We start from the raw sequence: 19,227 nt of genomic DNA, 5'->3' as shown, positions 1-19,227 counted from the left end.
TTAATTCTCAAAGACTCCTTTGACAAAAACTAATTTTACATCACAGACCACAGGAGTTGATCTACTGCTGCCTCGATCAGTTTGTTATCGTGTGACTTTCAGGGTTAGTTTGGATTCAACACAATATTTATTTAATATTTATGGACTTTATTAAAAATCTGCACGGTCGTCAAGGGCAAGAGACAAACAAAGTTTTGATCCCGTTTGAATTGTGCCATGAATTACAAACATTTGTCAGTTTAAAAGATAACGTTAAAGTCAGTAAAGTCCCAGTTTAAAAAAAAAAAAAAAAAAAACTTAATTCGTCAGATGGACAGATTTTTTTTCTGAAACAAGGTCTCATGGTGGTCTGCCGGGGCTGCCATTTTGTGAACACAGTGGACAAATGATTCAGATACAAAGCTTTTATTCATGTAAACTTTCTCCAAATAAACAAGCTCATAAAACTGGCTGAAGATTCAGCTGAACACATTTTACAGCAGCAGAGAGGATGAAGATGAAAATACAGTTATCAGCTCTGATTGGAGACCAAGAGGAAGAACGGGAAGAGGTGGGGTCTCAGGTGAGGAGGCGGGGTCTCAGAGGAAGAGGCGGGGTTTCAGAGGAAGGCGTCACACCACTCCCTCAGACACTGAGCGCAGGATCCGGCCTGACGGGAGTTTGCTCCGCTGGCGTCTTTCAGCCACTCTGTGAACATCTCTGTGTCTTTCCTAAGCAGCAGGAACTGACCGAGAACCACATAGGCCTGAAAAACAGACAAAAAACATGTTAAAGAAACATGAAAAAAAACATGAAAACACGAGAAAAAAACACAAAAAACAAGAACCAAGAAAAACTTGAGACAAATTTAAAAAAAAAAAAAAAAAACACGGAACATGAAAGAAAATCAATGAAAAAAACAAAAAACAAACAGTTTGGAGGTGATTAAGTGCAGTGAATGTATTTTCTTGTTAGTTCCTGTGTGTTCAAGTATTTTCATCAGTGTTTTGCTATGTTTTTTCTCATCCATGTGTTCGATCTACCCTGTCGAAGCCCTGCTGCTCCAGGTTCCTCCCCAGAGTCTCTCCAATCCCCGACAGAGCGGTGACCGATTTATCTCCCATTGGCTCGCCCACAAAGTCCCGGTGCTTCTGTGACGTGGTCGACATCCTGCTGGAACACGGACCAGAGTCAGAGAACTGTGACATCCTGATCAGTTCCTGTCACGGTTAATAATAATAATAATAATAATAATAATAATAACTTTATTTGTATAGCACCTTTAAAAACAAAGTTCACACAGTGCTTTGACAGACAAAGCAAAACAGGATACTCAAGGAGCAATAGGACAATAGAGAGCCGCACAGTGAGGCCAAACAAAAGCAGGGACTGCAATGAATTTAGAACAAGAAGAAAAAAAAGACAAAAGCATAATATAAATATAAAACATGGGATTAAAATCAGGATTTGCAGGTTGTTTCTGTTTCACTTTTTATTTTATTGTTTTTTATCTTATAATTTCCTCAGTTTTCTGCCATTTTAGTTTCTATTTTACTGCAACACTCAACTTCGCTGTGATTTTTTTTTTTTTTTTTATTATAACTTTTATTCAGAACAGTGGGGTATGACATCCAGATGTACACAAGGCAATAATCAGCAACATCCTTGTACAAATATAAATAAAAGTATTTTGGTACAATAATAGAAAAAAAATAATATACAAATGCACATTCAATAATCTTAAATGGACATTACTCTAAATATATATTTGACTATAATGACAAATTGTATTTTGACACAAACAAAAATAGTACCATATAATTCCTAACCTCAAGATGGCGCATTATAAGCTCTGGAAGCGCCCACCTAAACCCGGACGGACGGACGGATAGACAGACAGACAGACACTCTGTGCCTCACTGTGAAGGGGCAGATGCCATTAGGTACAGGGTAAAACCTTAACTATCTACTCTGTTAGTGCTCTGATTAGTCGGAAGGTAAGCGGTGCATGGCATTGAAGTGGGATATGAAGGGTTGCCATGTATGAAAAAAATCCCCCCTGAAGCCCCTGACAGTGTACTTTATTTTCTCCAATTTAAGGAAAAACATGACCTCCCTAAGCCATTGGGAAAAGGACGGACTCTTGGGAGAGTTCCAATGTAACAGTATTGTACGTCGAGCTATAAGAGATGTAAATGCAATTATTTGTTTCTGCTTAGCATTTAGAGCATTTAGAACTGTTTCAGTAGGGACACCAAAGATGGCAACATGAGAACATGGTTGCAAATCGAAGCCTAGCACTGTGGACATAGTTTTGAAGTATCCATTCCAATAGCCATGCAACTCTGGACATAGGAAGAACATATGGCTAAGATTGCAGGGAGTATTATGGCATCTGCTACAAATGTCTGAAACATGTGAATATATGACTGAAAGCCTCGATTTGGAGAGATGAGCCCTGTGCAATACTTTAAGTTGTATCAGGCTAAGCCTAGCACACGTAGTGGTAGTTTGTACTCTATCAATGGCTGCCTCCCAGCATCCCTCACTTATCTCTGTTCCCAGCTCCTGTTCCCACTTAGCTTTGGCTTTGATAGTTCCAGCATCTTTGAATGAGACAAGATAGTTATAAATTTTGGAAATTAATGTCTTTTGATGTAGATTCAAAGAAAGCACATCAGTCCATGGAGGTTTAGGAGGAAGTGAAGGGAAATTAGGAAAAGTGGTAGAAGTATAATGCCTAATTTGAAAGTATCTGAAAAGATGTGATTGAGGTAGCCCATATGAAGATGACAAAGAAGAAAAAGTAGAGAATACCCCATCTACATATAAATCTTGAAAATTCTTAATACCTTTTCTGTACCACTGTAAGAAAGTTGAATCCAACAGTGAAGGGGGAAATAAATGATTATTGTATATTGGGGCCATAATTGAAGCAGATGAAAACTTAAAGTGACATCTAAATTGCTGCCAAATTTTTAGCGTGTTAAAGACAACAGGATTATCTGTATAATAGCTAATTTTTAGTGGCATGGAGGATAACAGCAGAGCAGAGAGGGAAGATGAAGTGCAAGAAAGCACCTCCAGTTTACACCAAGGAGTATTAGGGGATTCGAGCCAGTAAAGAGCCTTGTGAATATGAGCAGCCCAATAATAAAACCGAAAGTCGGGCAATGCTATGCCACCGCTAATTTTGCACCTTTGAAGCAGAGTTTTAGAAATTCTTGGAGCTTTCCCTCCCCATATAAAGGAATTTATTAACTGGTCAAGTATTTTGAAAAACTTTTGGGAGAGTAAAAGTGGAATATTTTGAAACAAGACAAGAAATTTGGGTAAAACATTCATTTTTATTATATTTACTCTGCCAATCAGTGAAAGGGATAAGTGATAAGGGGCTCAAAGTTAGCTGTAAAGAGGCTGGGTAGTGTGCGGGTGACGTTAATGCCAAGATATTTAAAGCCGGTTATACTGAATTTAAAGTGCATATCTCTGTATCGAAGGTGGAGAGCAGGAGTATTAATAGGGTAACATATACTTTTTTGAAGATTTAATTTATAACCTGAAAAGGAGCTAAAATTGTCCTGAATAGATAAAATAGATGGCATACAAGACGCAGGATCAGTTATAAACAATAACATGTCATCAGCATACAAAAGAAGTTTATGTTCAACGCCCTTACGTACAACCCCAGTGAACAAAAGAGAAGACCTTAACTTAATAGAAAGTGGTTCCATCGCCAGGGCGAATAAGAGGGGAGAGAGTGGACATCCTTGACGCGTTCCACGTGCTAGAGGAAAATAGTCTGACCGTTTATCGTTTGTGTGTACGCTGGCTTGTGGAGCTGTGTATAAAAGGCGAATCCACAACACAACACAAAGTTGTTCCCAAACCCAAATTTTCCTAACACGGCAAAAAGATACTCCCATTCCACCCTGTCAAACGCTTTCTGAGGGAATCTCAGGGAGTTCAGTATGATTTTTCGAGTAAATCAAGTCAAAGAGCGTGCAAGTGTTGAAGAAAAGGTGCCTTCCCTTTATAAATCCATTCTGCTCCTCTGATATTATATTTGGAAGTACCTTTTCCAAACGAGTAGCGAGTAATTTTGCCAACACTTTAACATCCACATTTAAAAGTGATAAGGGTCTGTAGGAGCTACAAGATGTAGGATCCCTATCCTTTTTCAGAAGCAAAATTATTGATGCTTGTGTTAAAGTAGGAGGCAATGTGCCATCTACAAGAGACTCATTGAATACAGACAGAAGAATTGGAGCCAGCTTGTCATGAAATTTTCTATAGAATTCGACAGAAAATCCGTCTGGGCCAGGAGCTTTGTTTGTCTGCATTGCCTTAATTGCACAGTCTATTTCCACGACTGTAAGAGGAGACTCGAGATCCTGTAGACATAAGGGGTCAACCTTTGGAGTCTCAATCTCGTCCATAAATTGTAGCATATTTGAAATGTCTGAGGGAAACTCAGATTTGTATAAACGAATGTAAAGACGAATAAAAAGCTTGAAAAATATCATTGATTTGTGAGGGATCAGAGACTAGATTCGCAGAAGGATCTGTAACTTGTGGGATCAAGCGAGATGCTGCACCTCTTTTTAATTGGTGGGCTAATAATCGCCCTGGCTTGTCACCATGTTCATAATAGGAGCTACGTAATTTTAGTAGTGTCTGCTCTGCATCATGAGTAGATATTAGGTCAAACTCAGACTGCAGATCAAGTCGCTGCTTAAATAATTCAGGGGAGGGATCCAAAGAATATTTTTGATCAAGTTGGAGTATCTTAGATGTTAACTCAGCAAGCTTAGCATTGTGTATTTTGTTTGAGTGTGCTGAGTAAGAGATTATTTGCCCTCTCAGATAAGCCTTCAGTGACTCCCACAGTAAGGAAGAAGAGGTAGAATCATTTTGATTTAAAACAAGGAAGTCATCAATAGATTCAGAGATACATTTACAGAACTCACTATCAGACAGGAGAAGCTGGTTGAATCTCCATAGTGGAGGTTTTCTGATATTGGAGGCAAATTTGATATCTAATGATAGAGGGGTATGATCTGATATAACAATGCAAAAGGTGCAAACGTCTTGAGACCAAGGTGAGCTAGTGGAGTCCCACAGATCGCCATTTATGAAATAGACTTGCACATAAATTCACGTAACCAGCTTGAGAATAACATAATATGTCTAGTATAGAGTTAAGAAAAATAGTAACTATAGTGGGATAGTTATGAGTTTTTTTTGTTTTTTTTTTAAATTAAGATGTTAAGAAAACCCTTCTCTAACATCCTCTTCAAAGATATCCCTGGTTCCTGTGGATCCTGGTCCTGGTCCCGCTGATTTGGTTCTCCATCAGCCAATGGATGTGCGTCTGTCCAAGGCTACAGCCTGTCCGTCCTTGGGAGCTGGATCTCTCCTTCATTGTGGTGCTCCCGGAGGTTTCTCTTTTCCCACTGGGTTTTTTGAGTTTTTCCTTCCCAAAGAAGGAGGGTCATAAAGGGCAGGTGATGCCTCGCACTGATCCATCGGACTGATCCATTGGCCTCTTAAAGTGTACTTGAATACAGTACTAGATCTTTATAAGTGCAGTAGGCCACAATTAAGTTGTTTAAAGCTGCAAAGGGCCTACGTGAAAGAAACTGAAGATTCAAGCCTTATCATTTACAGTGCAGCCAGTGAAAAAAGAACAGAAACAGCCTGCACAATATAGGTGATTTAAGGATTAGTGAATAATTAAACAAGTTCTGTAGTGCAAATGCACATAGTAAAGTCTTTCTCAGGCATTACCAGCATTTGCCCCGTTGTGTATCTTCTTGATGAAGACCTGTGCCTCTTCAGGGGTCTGGAGCACCTTCTCCACAGACGAGCCGGGTGGATCAGTCCGTATCTCACGCCTTCCATGCCTCGTAACTGACGTCGTACATCGTTGAACATGGCTCGTGCCCGCGCTATCTTTGCAGTATGGTCTGGGAAGATGGAGGTAGCCATATTCCTGATCGATCCTGCCGTGTTCTCTCGCTCGCCGCAGAATGTCAATACAGTCAGAGTGATAATGAAGTCGTGCTACGACAGCGCGCGGTCGCTCACCGGCTCTTGGTCTGGGCTGGAGGGTCCTGTGGCACCTGTACAGCAGTGGCTCCTTGTCCAGGTTGAGCGCTTCTTTAAGTAATGCCGCTACAAAGGCGGTAGAGTTGTTACCCCCTTCCTCGGGCACCGGCGTATTGTATTCGGTTATGAAGATATCCGCTATTTCCTTAGACATCTCGGCGAGGAGCTCAGGTTTCAGGGCTGAGGTATCCGCAGGTGCATGAGGCCGGGCGGAGGTGCACTCTGAGAGTGGAGGGGTATCACACGGTGGCGAGGCCGCAGGCTGGGGACAAGGCCTCTGCTTCTGTTTGTCATTCTTAAATGTAACCAGGTGATAAAGTTGTAAATTTTCGTCATTTCTGGTCAAAAACCACAGTTTGGCGCACAAGATATGCAAATAAAATAGTATTTAATGCGAAGTCTGTGGGAGCCCTGTGGGGGTCTTACTCCATGCCTAGCTCAACCGGAAGTTCGCTGTGATTTTTTTTTTTTTTTACCACTGATGGTACACAAACAAATTTCTACAAATTGTGATTTCATTAGAAATTTAATTATATTAATATTAATATTAATATTAATAACTGTGATAACAACTCAGATTAATGAATGGGGCTTTAAATTAGTAGTGAACTGATCATTTATGTGTGGCCACTTTTTTTGTTTATTTCTTTATTCAAAGTTAAAAATAAATTAAACAAAGACAACAAACTGGATCCGTGAGCAGCTGTTACAGTGACTCAGTGAAACCAGCTGCTCTGGTGGAACCAGACTTCGGGCTCCTGCTGGACTCTGATGGTCCACAAGCGAACTGGTTCGGAAACGGTCTTTAAGTGCATGTCTGGACCTGCTGAAGGTGGACCCGGCTCACGTGCTGGGGGGGACAGACTTGGCAGACTGTGCACTTTAAACTTCACCACAGCTCTGACAAACTGAACTCAAACCGCACTTTAAGCGCACACAGAACCCATTAAAGTAGAAGTAAAGGTTACCTGCAGCGGCAGGCAGCGCTCTGACTCACCTGAGCTCAGGAAGCACCTCAAATTTCACGAGGAACCCGCGAGGGAAAGTTACTTTCTCTCTGACTGTAGGTGTTTCAATGTGAAACCAGGAAATACGTGCCAAACAAGCTGACGCTCTGAGCCTGACGTCAGGACGCAAACAGTCAAAGATGAATTGTGTTAAAGATGAGTCACTCGGGAAACAATAAACATTTAGTGTTGAAAACATCTCCGCTCAGTGTGAGGGGCAAAGGTTTACATTTGTAGTTTATTTTATCTGTGTACTAATTTCGTTTTTTGTACTTTGATTTGTTTTTAATTATGGTCTACTTACTTATTCATTTAATTAACTCCGCTATTAGCTTTCTGTTTGTCTTTTTTTATATCTGTTATTCATTTTATCCAGTTTCTCACCTTGTAAATATGTTATCCATGTTTTCAATACCCAGGTTTTGCCCCCCTTGCATTCATTGTTTCTCACTAAAATCTCTGTGAGATTTGTCCTCTGACTGTCCTGCCACGGTTCAGATATGAGAAGAGACAAGTTCATAAACCTGTTGATTTGTCTGTCACCTTCAGTTATTAACTTTTCCCTCAAAGCAATAAACTTAAACGTCCAATGTGCATCAGTTTGTATGTATTAATTTCTTTTTGCTGCTAATGAATGAACAGATTGTTGACTGATTTTTATGGGACAGTTCTTCCCCAAAGGATTCGAGATTTCTGTCCTCCGTCGCCTTTGTTCAGTTCCTCTACAGCACTAATAGTGTGCAACACTACCTACTGTTAGCTTTGTAACACTGACCCCAACGCAAAGTCCATTTAAACACAACATTTATGTAGTGACACCCGCCAACAACTGGGGGAAACCAGGGTCAACAGGGTCAACAGGGCATTCAAATTGTGGAGAGACCTTTGTTTTTGGCTGCTTGCTATTGTTGTTACTAATAAAACAATATCTGAATGGAAATGTTAGCTGGCTAGCTCATCAAATGACTTCACCAGCTAATGGGATCCATGATGCTAAGTTATGTATGATGACAAACGCTCTTGATTTGAGCCAACAATAAATTATGTGACGGTACAAAGAGCACTGCAAGGCAGGGGTGGCCAGCTAGCTAACTGTAAGCTAAGCTAAGCCAAGGTTAGCAAGCTGGCTGTAACTTTGTTGTTCAGATCTAGTATTTGTTGCTCTGTAACCGTTTGAAAACGGTGAGCCGATTAGCATCGTGGAGCCAATGGTCCACACAAAAATTTAAATAAAAAACACTTTGATAGATAGATAGATACTTGATTGATCCCCAAGGGAAATTTAGGTATCCAGTAGCTCTCACGGTCAATGTATTTACTTCTTATTATTCAATTATTACTCTAAAATATACAAACATAACCAATACCCCATCAATACAACGGATCATCTTTCATTTTTGTTCATTGGTCACTGATCAAGTCATTTTCAGCTGCCATCTGTATAGGAGTCTTTGACAAACTGGGACTGATCTAGATGTTGGTGAATCGGGAAGCAGTATCAGAGTGAGACATCTTCCGCACTTTAAGATCTCTGACAGACATTCCTCTGAAACCTCCCAGCTGTCAAAGTTTTCAGAGGGGGCGGGGCCTGCAGCCTGGGTGCTCTTCCTGCTTCACCTGCCAGGTGAGCCTCACTCTCCCCGGATCATCCTCACCGTCTAGTCCCACGCTCTGTCCTTCTCCTCCGGTTGTTTTTGGGGAAACGTGGCGATGCCGCTGACCGACCAGGAGAAGCGGAAGCAGATCAGTGTCCGGGGCATCGCCGGGCTCGGGGACGTCGCGGAGATCAAGCGGAGTTTTAACCGACACCTTCACTTCACTCTGGTGAAGGACCGGAACGTCGCTACACCCCGAGACTACTACTTCGCCCTGGCCCACGCCATACGGGACCACCTGGTGGGCCGCTGGATCCGCACCCAGCAGTACTACTACGAGAAGGACCCCAAGGTAGGAGCAGAGGGAGCCCGCGGACAGCCTGCTCTCCGTCTCTGTCCCGTATTATCTCCAAATGCAGAAGCGATGAGAAACATGAATCGTTTCCCTATTGGATGATTAGGTTGCTGCCATAAATTCGGCATAAATGTAACCTCCGAACGCTTTCTAATTCAAAGAGAAATTAAGTTTGAAAACTTTCTTTCAATTGAAAACCCCTGCAGTACTTCGTCAAACTATAGTCATGTTTGGTGTATTATTCATATGCCGATATCCTTATAGGATAGGATCAATCTAAAAAATATCGTAAGAAATTTAAATTTAAACGTGTCTGACCCTTTGTATGCAACATTAAGTATTTGGTCTTGTATAGGGAGAAAGTGTACTACAATCCATTCAAATACATGATGCATGAACAGAGCTCTAACTGTGATTATTTGCTGAATCACTTAATCAGTTCAGCTTAAGAACCACAATTATTTGGTTTCTTATTTGGTTTATTTGGTTTGGTACTAGTGTTTGTATGAAGGTGTACATATCCATTGTGAGAATAATTGAAATGCTCCAAATCGGAAGGATTCAAAGAACATTTAGCAACAAAAGTCAGTTGCTCACACAGAACCAGAATCAGAGAACTTTGGTGTGTTTGATTTGCAGCCTCTCAGTGATCCTGTCAGGATGCACGATAGAGGATGACTCCCTAAAGTACATTTAAACACCCTGGAAGCAGACGGAGTAACACATCTGCACCATGTGCACCACACACAGATGTTAGTGTGACTGTGAAGGATGAAACCAAGCATTAACATCAAACAACTGGGCGTCGACCTGCGAGGAGGAAAAGGTTCTTGGGTTGTTTTAAGTCAGATTTAGTTGTTTTTGTGACTGACACCTCCTGATCGTCCACATCCTGTTTCCTCTTTATTTTTCTTAAAATAACTTCCTGCTCTGCAACTTCTGTTTGTCTGTGGAGACAAAACTTACCTGATACCTGATATCAGAGCGGAAACAAGACTTTAATGACTAAATATGACTTAAATATTCTGTTTAACTATAAATACACTGTTTTGAGCTGTTTTTTTGTAATGTTTAGGGTCCAAACTTTTCATCTAAATGTGGTTTAACATGAGCAGCCACACAGGAAAATAAATAGTCTAAAATTTTTAAGGTTCTGGTCAGAGGAGAGGATGACGACTGTCGGCATGTTGGTTCATTTTGTAAATAAATGAATAAAAGTTTAATAAAATCTTATGTTAAGAGTTAAAACTACAGTTACAAGTTTATTCAGGAATCAGTTTGAACAGTTTCTGAGCTGCAACGTGTTTAGACTGTGTTAAACTGGTTCAGACGATAGTCCCAGTTTGTCTGATGAGGAATAGATCTGTCGATCTGGTCCTGGTCATAGAGGGCTGACCTGAGGTCTGCTGTGTGTCCTCAGAGGGTTTATTATCTGTCTCTGGAGTTCTACATGGGCAGAACGCTGCAGAACACCATGATCAACCTGAGCCTGCAGAGCGCTGTGGACGAGGCCATCTACCAGGTAGGGAGACACCTGTCTGTGTCTGTCTGTCTGTCTGTCTGTCTGTCTGTCTGTCAGTCACATCAAATATAACAGCAGAGTGGTTTGATCAATTGATAGCAGCGGCTATTGATGATCAATTTAAAAATTACTCAAACAGATCAAAGCACACTGATAGCGGCTCTCTCTCTCTCTCTCTCTCTCTCTCTGTCTGTGTGTGTGTGTGTGTGTGTGTGTGTGTGTGTGTGTGTGTGTGTGTGTGTGTGTGTGTGTGTGTGTGTGTGTAGTTGGGTTTGGACTTGGAGGAGCTGGAGGACATCGAGGAGGACGCTGGTCTTGGTAACGGAGGACTGGGACGACTGGCCGGTAAACTCTCACATTTTATGTTTCTGTACTTTTCTGTACTCTCCTCCTAACGGCGTCCCCACTTATTTAATTGTTGATTTCCGCTGCAGCGTGCTTCCTGGACTCCATGGCAACCCTTGGCCTGGCGGCGTACGGTTATGGAATCCGCTATGAGTTTGGTATCTTCAACCAGAAGATCAGCAATGGATGGCAGGTACACACACACACACACACAGAAACAGCAGCCGTTCAGGAGGTGTGTGGTTGGCTGATGTGTTGCTCCGCCCCCCTCAGGTGGAGGAGGCAGATGATTGGCTGCGGTACGGGAACCCCTGGGAGAAGGCGAGGCCTGAGTACATGCTACCGGTTCATTTCTACGGCCGAGTCGAGACTACGGAGAGCGGAGCAGCGTGGGTCGATACACAGGTCAGAGACACGATCAATATGATCAGTATGATCAGTACAATCGGCTGATTTATCACACACACACACACACACACACACACACACACACACAGACTTTGAGTTAAAGTACTCCATAAAGGTTTGTGTGTGTGTGTGTGTGTGTAGGTGGTGTTGGCGATGCCCTATGACACTCCTGTTCCTGGTTACCGTAACAACACCGTGAACACGATGAGACTGTGGTCGGCTAAAGCTCCGAATGACTTCAAACTGCAGAACTGTGCGTGTTCTTCATCTTCATCAACATCATCATCATCATCACCACCATCACCTGACCATGACTGACATGTTTGTTTGTTATTTAAATCCAGCTGAAATGTGTCTGTGTGAGTCACACTGGTGCGTTCAGCAGAACCATGCTCACTGTACTTAAAGGGACAGTTCATATTACCTGGATTGTGGTTGTATGAGATCCTTCTCCACAGTCAGTGTATCACCTACAGTAGATGACGGTCAGCAGGAGTCCCTGCACAGACACTACGTGATGTACTGCTGTGGACGGGGACAAGAGGAAAACAGACTGTCGCCTCCTGAAAAAGGTCCACTTAAAAAAAAGAAAAAAGTGGTTGCTGTATTTAGAATATTTCCTCACCAGGAAGGACTGTCTGGATGGAGAATCAAAGCTGTTATGTTGCTCGCTTCAAGTCGCCAGATTCCTTTGACAAAACCAGCAATTTTATCTCACAGAACACACAAGTTGCTGTGTCTGTTTGTGTCATTGTGTGATGTTGGTGTTTTAAAGGGTTAATTCACATTCAAACCTACATGTTGGTTCATTGATTAAGGCAGCGGAAGACCAGCACTTTCCATGTTGTGCAAAGTAAAATGACTGGTTTTGTCAATTGAGTCTGGTGCCTTGGGAAAAAAAATCAGTTTTCCTGTTGCCCCCGTCCACAGCAGTACATCGCTTAGTGTCTGTGCAGGGACTCCTGCCTGCTTCTCCAAACTGGGTCCGTGCTGCCCGTCATCTACTGTAGGTGATACACTGACTGTGGAGAAGGACCTCATACGACCACACTTCAGATAACCTGAACTGTCCCTTAAACGGCATTTTGTTTTTTTGTTTTTATGAGAAACTCAACATTCCTACAGGATCCTGAGTTCACAGTCAAGTTGTTATTTCACAAAACAGACAGACTGAGTCGGCCAGCTGTGATATTAATGTTGGAAATAGAAAAGATGTTTTCACAGCACAGAACCGAACATGTTGAAATACCAGCAATATTTAAAAAGACTCGTGCATGTTAACAGATGGATTTTATGATCAGTGGCTCACTGTTGGTTCTCTGTCTCTGCTTCACAGTTAATGTTGGAGATTATGTCGAAGCTGTTCTGGACAGAAACCTGGCCGAGAACATCTCCAGAGTCCTCTACCCCAACGACAACGTCAGTACACGTTTCATATACTTCCCCTCCACCACATCTCGTAGCAAATATACTTTTTACTACACTATCTCTATCTGACAGCTTTAGTTATTCACAGATTCAGGAAATAATAAAAACTTGAACCTTAAAATTCAGATTTCCCTCTGATGGTTATTTCCTTCCTGTTTCCATTATAAACATCTGAGGTTTTTCTCATTTTATAGAAAACTGATCACTGTTTGTAACGTATAAAGAAGAATGCAGTGAATGTGTATGTGTGTGTGTAGTTTTTTGAGGGGAAGGAGCTGCGTCTGAAGCAGGAGTACTTTGTGGTCGCTGCCACACTGCAGGATATCATCCGCAGGTTCAAGTCCTCCACGTTTGGCTGCAGAGACCCAGTGAGGACGTCCTTTGACACGTTTCCCGACAAGGTGAGATAAACAATCAATCTTTATTTATGTAGCGCAGATTCATAACCTCACCTGAAGGCTCTTTTCATTTAGACCAGGTCCAGATCAACTCTTTAGTTAAGAGAGACCCAATGATTCAAGGAATCGAAGTTAAGGATTCAAGAATTCCCACGTCCCCAAAAAACACTCCCCTTTAACACCCCCGAAACGTCACTGACTGTTTAAAATTGTCTCTTCTTCTTCTGTGGTGGTGCTTCTGGCTTCCTGTCCTGTAGGTGGCTATCCAGCTGAACGACACCCATCCAGCTCTGGCCATCCCCGAACTGATGCGCATCCTGGTGGACGTCGAGAAGCTGGACTGGGACAAGGTCTGACCGCAGTTCACAGACACATTTCTGGAGACCTCAAAACATCTGATATTATATTTATATATATATCTATATATCTGTGTGTGTGTGTGTGTGTGTGTGTGTGTGTGTGTGTGTAGGCATGGGACATCACCCGTCGTACCTGTGCGTACACCAACCATACGGTGCTACCCGAGGCGTTGGAGCGATGGCCAGTTTTCATGTTCGAACGGCTGCTGCCGCGACACCTGCTGATCATCTATGAAATCAACCAGAGACACCTGGACGTAAGACAACTGGACTCTACTTCTATACACTGAAACAATCTGAACACACGTGTGACGTGTTTTCCCTCCGTGTCTCCCAGAGGGTGGCGGCCATGTTTCCTGGGGACACGGAGCGTCTGCGGCGGATGTCTCTGATCGAGGAGAGCGAGCCAAAGAGGATCAACATGGCTCACCTGAGCGTGGTTGGGTCGCATGCTGTCAACGGGGTCGCTCAGATCCACTCAGACATCGTCAAGAATACTGTGTGAGTCCAGGGGATGACCAATCAGAGCACAGACTGTGTGCCATAAGCGACCAATCAGAGCGTAGACTATCTGTAGGCCACCAATCAGAGCACAGACTGACCGCTGTAGGTGACCAATCAGAGCACAGTAATCAGAGTATTCTGAGAGTACTCTGTGTCTCTCTGCAGGTTTAAAGACTTCCATGAAGTGGATCCAGAGAAGTTTCAGAATAAAACCAACGGCATCACTCCTCGCCGCTGGCTGCTGCTGTGTAACCCTGGCCTGGCTGACATCATCGCTGAGGTACAGACACACCTTAGACTCACCTGTGGAGGCTCATTGGTCTACAGGGAACTGGAGCACCAACATGAACAAACCTTCTCATGTCTTCAGATGAGAACATGAAGGTTCCCCAGTCAGAAAGTCCAGTACTCAGTTAACTGACATGATCAATGATAGTATTGATTGGTTATCAGCTGACTGACTGATTAACCAGCTGTTGTCCTGCAGAGGATTGGAGATGGTTTCCTCACTGACCTCCAACAGCTGAAGAACCTGCTGCAGTTTGTGGACAACGAAGAATTCATCAGAGACGTGGCCAAAGTCAAACAGGTACCTGTCTCACTGTCTGCCTGTCTGAGTCTCTCTGTCTGCCTGTCTGTCTGTCTCTCTGTCTGCCTGTCTGACTCTCTCTCTCTTTTCCATAACAGGAGAACAAACTGAAGTTCGCGTCCTTCCTGCAGCACCAGAACCAGGTGCAGGTGAACCCCGACTCCATCTTTGACATCCAGGTGAAGCGGATCCACGAGTACAAGAGGCAGCTGCTCAACTGTCTGCACGTCATCACACTCTACAACCGTAAGGCTGCCGGGCCACCGCCACCAGGCTCAGAGGGCTTTATTAAAACGGGGAGGGCGGGAGGACCACAGAAGAAGAAATGAAATTGACATCGAGTTAAATTCGATAAACACTAAATCCTCTTTTAAAGTGTTGGCGTGCCGCCCCCTGCTGTTGAAGCTGTGACCTGCAGTTTAATTTAACGTGTTTCATAGTTTAGATTTTTGCTTTGTATTTGTTTGTTTTCAGGAATCAAACTACAGCCCAACAGAGAGTTTGTTCCCAGGACGGTGATGATTGGAGGAAAGGTTTGATGTCTTTACCAAACAATCTGTCTGTTGGTATATGAGGGTTGGGTCAGTGACAACAGTAACTGGTAACAGTCTGCTGCCCCTGCAGGCGGCTCCTGGGTACCACATGGCCAAGCTGATCATCAAACTGATCACTTCAGTGGGTCAGGTGATCAATAACGACCCGGTGGTGGGAGACAAACTGAAGCTGATCTACCTGGAGAACTACAGAGTGTCTCTGGCTGAGAGAGGTGAGGGGAGGTGGGGCGACCTGCTGGCAACCTGTTTTCTTCTGTAACTGTGATTAAGAATCAGAGAGTCTGTCAGGGATCAATATAGCTTCTGAAAGTTGAGTGTGTGTGTGTGTGTGTGTGTGTGTGTGTGTGCCCAGTGATCCCGGCTGCAGACCTGTCAGAGCAGATCTCCACAGCAGGAACCGAAGCCTCAGGAACAGGAAACATGAAGTTCATGCTGAATGGAGCTCTGACCATCGGCACCATGGACGGAGCCACGGTGGAGATGGCCGAGGAGGCCGGGGAGGACAACCTCTTCATCTTCGGCATGAGGGTGGCCGACGTGGAGGAAGTGGACCGGAAAGGGTGAGGAGGTTTCACATAAAGGACACTTTAGGTCTCTGGATCAGGATTTTAGCCTCCTAAAAAAATCAGCATCAGTTTTAGTGTATGCTGTATTTAGAATATTTTTAAGTCGGGATCAGGATTTTCCAGTTCTGTCTCTGTAGGGATCCTTTCCATAATGTTGTCAGATACTTAGAATAACAATCTGAGCCTGTCAGTGGAAAACACTTTTAATGGACCTACTTTGATCAGGTGCAGTTGTCCCAAAGGATTACTATGCTCAGTTGATCTACTGGACCAATTCCAACACTTTTGTACTTACCAGTCATTTAGACACCAGAATATGTACAAATCGAGCCCAGGTTTAAAAATACTGGAGTTATCCTTTAATGTGTTCAGTATCAGTCTGTTTTTAAAGAACAGTGACAAACGATGACAAAATGCTTCACAAGAGTAAAAAATGAAAATAAAAACAAGAAAATATAGAAAGAAAATAAAAACTGAAAAGACAAACAGTGAAATTATAAAAAATAAGAAAAGAAACAGGAAACATCAGCAAACGGGGAGGCACTCTCAAACACACTCCTGGCCAGCAGCTGACTCTCAGATGTCAGTGTCCTTGAATGCAACAGCATGGAGACTCTTGTCTTTGAAAGGTCAGAGGTCATCCAGGGGTCCTCCTCAAAGACCCTCAGCAGGTTTCAGTCATCAAGTCATCACACTCTGACCCAAAGCGTGGGACTGACAGACTTTAAACAGCCGCAGTGGATGACACCACTTCCTGTTTACCTGTGCGGTATCTCCTGCAGCTACAACGCCTCTGAGTACTACGAGCGCCTGCCCGAGCTCAAACTGGCCATGGATCAGATCCAGAGTGGCTTCTTCAGTCCCACAGAACCTGAACTCTTCAAAGACCTGGTCAGCATGCTGATGAACCATGACAGGTAGAAACCAGTGTGTCAGTGTGTGTGTGTTAGCCTAGCTTAGCACAAAGATGGGAACCTTACAGGAATATGTGTTAGCGTTGTGTTGGATGAATATTTGATCTTCAGTTAATATTTTCATTTATTTCACTGATTCTTGACAAAACATTCATTTGAAATGGAAATATATTTCTAGATGGAGCTCTCGGTTCATGATCATGTGAATAACCAGGTTTTTGGCACATTTCTTCTGAAAATTAACATTTATGAACTTCACAACTTGATTTGTGTCAAATTTGTCAGACAGACTAAAGCATTTCATTTAAGTTATTATTTATTACTTCAATTATTATTTTTCCTAAAATGATATGTATGAATGAATAAATATCTCTTTTCTGCATTCCTCAATTTTCCACCATAATTTTTAAGTGTAATCATATAAAGCCAATGTTTCCAAACAATTCCTTTGCATGTAACTTTTAATGTATTTTTATTATTAATCATGTATTAATAACATAAATCGGACTTTTCTGTGTAGGACATGATTTGTCTCTTATCTGAAGAATCAGAGATTAATGTGTGTAATACATCTCCATTTCCCTTCAGGTTTAAGGTGTTTGTGGACTTTGAAGCCTATCTCAGGTGTCAGGAGAGAGTCAGTCAGCTCTACAAGGTAAAAGTCCTCCCTTTTAAAGGAACAGTCCGTTAAATAGTCTCTGTCTTTCTGAGAGAGAAGGAGCCTTGTGCAAGAAGCAGATTCATTCTTTTGTGTTCGAGCGGTTTCCTCAGATTTTTCTCTGAGGTAAATTCCTGACCGTAACTGTGGCAGCAAACTGCCATTTTACAGTTGAGTATTATACATTACTGTTTATATTTCACTTTGACTATTTGCCTCAATATTCTGTTATATCAATATTTATATTATAATTATTTGGGTTCACATTCCCTTTCCTTTGACTAACAAGGACCAAATTCATTTGTATTGATATGTGATATTTTTATATTTGCACTGTGTCCTACTTTGTTCTGCAAAATAGTTAGTTACTGTTGTGTGTACGGTTTCCAACCAACAATAATAATAATACTTATACTATTACTGCTAGTACTACTACTATTACTAACTATAATAATAACTACTTAAATAGGAAAGAGCTTCACAGTAAAAATGAAATAATTAAAGTATATGAAATGTAAAATATGAAAAATATCAAACTGAATCTAAAGAACAAATTTGTGAAGGTCTCCAATATGCAACAGCTGTTGTCACTGAACTAATCCTAAACTCATCCAGAATCAGAGTGCGAACTGATTTGATACAATTTAACTTCAGAGTGCAACATGAAGCTCTGTGATTGGCTCTTTGTTGGTAAAATGCACCGTGGGACTGGTACGTGACTTCTCTTCTTCACTACATTACAACCAACAGCCCTGCTTCCTGTTTCCTGCTTCCCTTTAGAACCCCAAAGAGTGGACCAAGATGGTGATCTGCAACATTGCTGCCTCTGGAAAGTTCTCCAGCGACCGGACCATCTCCGAGTACGCCCGTGAGATCTGGGGGGTGGAACCCTCCGACGTGAAGATCCCAGCACCCAATGAGCCGCCGGCCGCGTCCTGTACCTGAGGGTCTGATCCAGTATCTGGTCCAGCTGCAAAGCTGAGATGGAGCCTGGAAGTCTGAAAGCCTGAGCACCCACTGGAGGGAATAATTCGCCCAAAAAATGTAACTTCACTTGTTTTTCTCTCTTGGCCTCATGTCACTTTGGCTGGAGGTTAGCCAGCGGCTACATGCTTGCCTTTGAAACAACAAAACTAATATGTGGAAGATAAAACTCCAAAAAAACTTCTGGCAACAAAGTTCAGTAGTTATTAAATTGAACGGTTATAAAGACAAAAATTTACACCAGGATTCAGTCCTTAGTGGACGTAGCATGACGATCCTGGATCACAGCTAATTAAGCAGCTGACCACCGTTAAATTCTAGATGAGGCTCTTTGTGTCGAAGGTTTTAACAGAGGTGTGCTGAACAAATTCCATATCAATAAGAGCTCTGGAAATAGGATGCTGACGTTTGACCTAATATGCTTATAGATACGCTAACTTGGCTTAAGTGGAAAACATGAGCTTCATCTAAAGGCAGCTTACATGGTAATTCTGGTATTTCTTTTCGCCTTGGTCCTAGTCGTACATATTCTGGAGTCTAGATGACTGGTCGGTACAGAAGGTGTTGTGATTGGTTCAGTAGATCGCATCAGCCAGCAGCCGCCAAAGCTGCAAACATCCGTTCTATCACTCTCTTGAAAGACACCAGACATCATTTTACCTCACAGAACACAGGTTAGTTTAGACTGAACTAACCCTTTAAAACACCAAAGTCACACAATAACACAAACTAAGTGATCGAGGCAGCAGTAGACCAGCAACTCCTGTGATCTGTGAGGTAAAATGCCTGGTTTTGTCAATGGAGTCTGGTATCCATCCTTTCCATAATCTTGTCAGACACTTAGAATAACAATCTGAGCCTGTCGTGGAAAACACTTTTAGTGGACGTACTTTGATCAGGTGCAGTTGCCCCAAATGATTTACTTTGCAGCCATTGCGGCTGCTGGCTGAG

General features: G+C 42.5%; 2 protein-coding genes across 3 annotated transcripts; one reads left to right on the top strand and one right to left on the bottom strand.

The window, feature by feature from the left end:
- Positions 1 to 389: 389 nt before the first annotated feature.
- On the bottom strand, positions 390 to 7,161 carry LOC139211008 (barrier-to-autointegration factor-like). Of its 2 annotated transcripts, none has more exons than XM_070841246.1 (3): positions 7,088 to 7,161; positions 1,023 to 1,149; positions 390 to 745 (listed from the first exon to the last, which is right to left on the bottom strand). In XM_070841246.1, exons 2-3 carry the CDS (start codon positions 1,146 to 1,148, stop codon positions 599 to 601), a joined length of 273 nt encoding a protein of 90 aa, XP_070697347.1. In that variant the 5' UTR covers position 1,149; positions 7,088 to 7,161; the 3' UTR covers positions 390 to 598. The 2 variants fall into 2 exon arrangements, with proteins under 2 accessions (XP_070697347.1, XP_070697348.1); XM_070841247.1 differs by having other exon boundaries at positions 1,023 to 1,152; positions 7,088 to 7,146.
- Positions 7,162 to 8,960: 1,799 nt separating this feature from the next.
- LOC139211359 (glycogen phosphorylase, brain form-like) lies at positions 8,961 to 18,405 on the top strand. Its single transcript, XM_070841656.1, has 20 exons — positions 8,961 to 9,044; positions 10,468 to 10,569; positions 10,836 to 10,914; positions 11,004 to 11,107; positions 11,188 to 11,319; positions 11,464 to 11,575; positions 12,659 to 12,741; positions 13,008 to 13,151; positions 13,406 to 13,498; positions 13,618 to 13,764; positions 13,845 to 14,008; positions 14,177 to 14,291; positions 14,499 to 14,600; positions 14,699 to 14,846; positions 15,075 to 15,133; positions 15,225 to 15,366; positions 15,507 to 15,714; positions 16,503 to 16,637; positions 17,223 to 17,289; positions 18,073 to 18,405. The coding sequence occupies exons 2-20, from the start codon at positions 10,498 to 10,500 to the stop codon at positions 18,235 to 18,237; spliced, it is 2,271 nt and encodes a 756-aa protein (XP_070697757.1). The 5' UTR covers positions 8,961 to 9,044; positions 10,468 to 10,497; the 3' UTR covers positions 18,238 to 18,405.
- Positions 18,406 to 19,227: the final 822 nt, after the last annotated feature.

Source organism: Pempheris klunzingeri, chromosome 12 (assembly GCF_042242105.1).
Source record: "Pempheris klunzingeri isolate RE-2024b chromosome 12, fPemKlu1.hap1, whole genome shotgun sequence".
Classification (NCBI taxonomy): domain Eukaryota; kingdom Metazoa; phylum Chordata; class Actinopteri; order Acropomatiformes; family Pempheridae; genus Pempheris; species Pempheris klunzingeri.
Note: the sequence above shows the minus strand (reverse complement) of the source record. Positions and strands in the feature narration are given on the sequence as shown.

Excerpts from the sequence above, each read along its gene's own strand:
- LOC139211008 (XM_070841246.1), bottom strand. The coding sequence starts at position 1,148 with ATGTCGACCACGTCACAGAAGCACCGGGACTTTGTGGGCGAGCCAATG. Across the intron at positions 746-1,022 it reads AGCAGCAGGGCTTCGACAGG|GCCTATGTGGTTCTCGGTCA; the intron begins GTAGATCGAACA and ends TCTGTTTTTCAG.
- LOC139211359 (XM_070841656.1), top strand. The coding sequence starts at position 10,498 with ATGGGCAGAACGCTGCAGAACACCATGATCAACCTGAGCCTGCAGAGC. Across the intron at positions 11,576-12,658 it reads TGACTTCAAACTGCAGAACT|TTAATGTTGGAGATTATGTC; the intron begins GTGCGTGTTCTT and ends TCTGCTTCACAG. Across the intron at positions 13,765-13,844 it reads TCAACCAGAGACACCTGGAC|AGGGTGGCGGCCATGTTTCC; the intron begins GTAAGACAACTG and ends CGTGTCTCCCAG.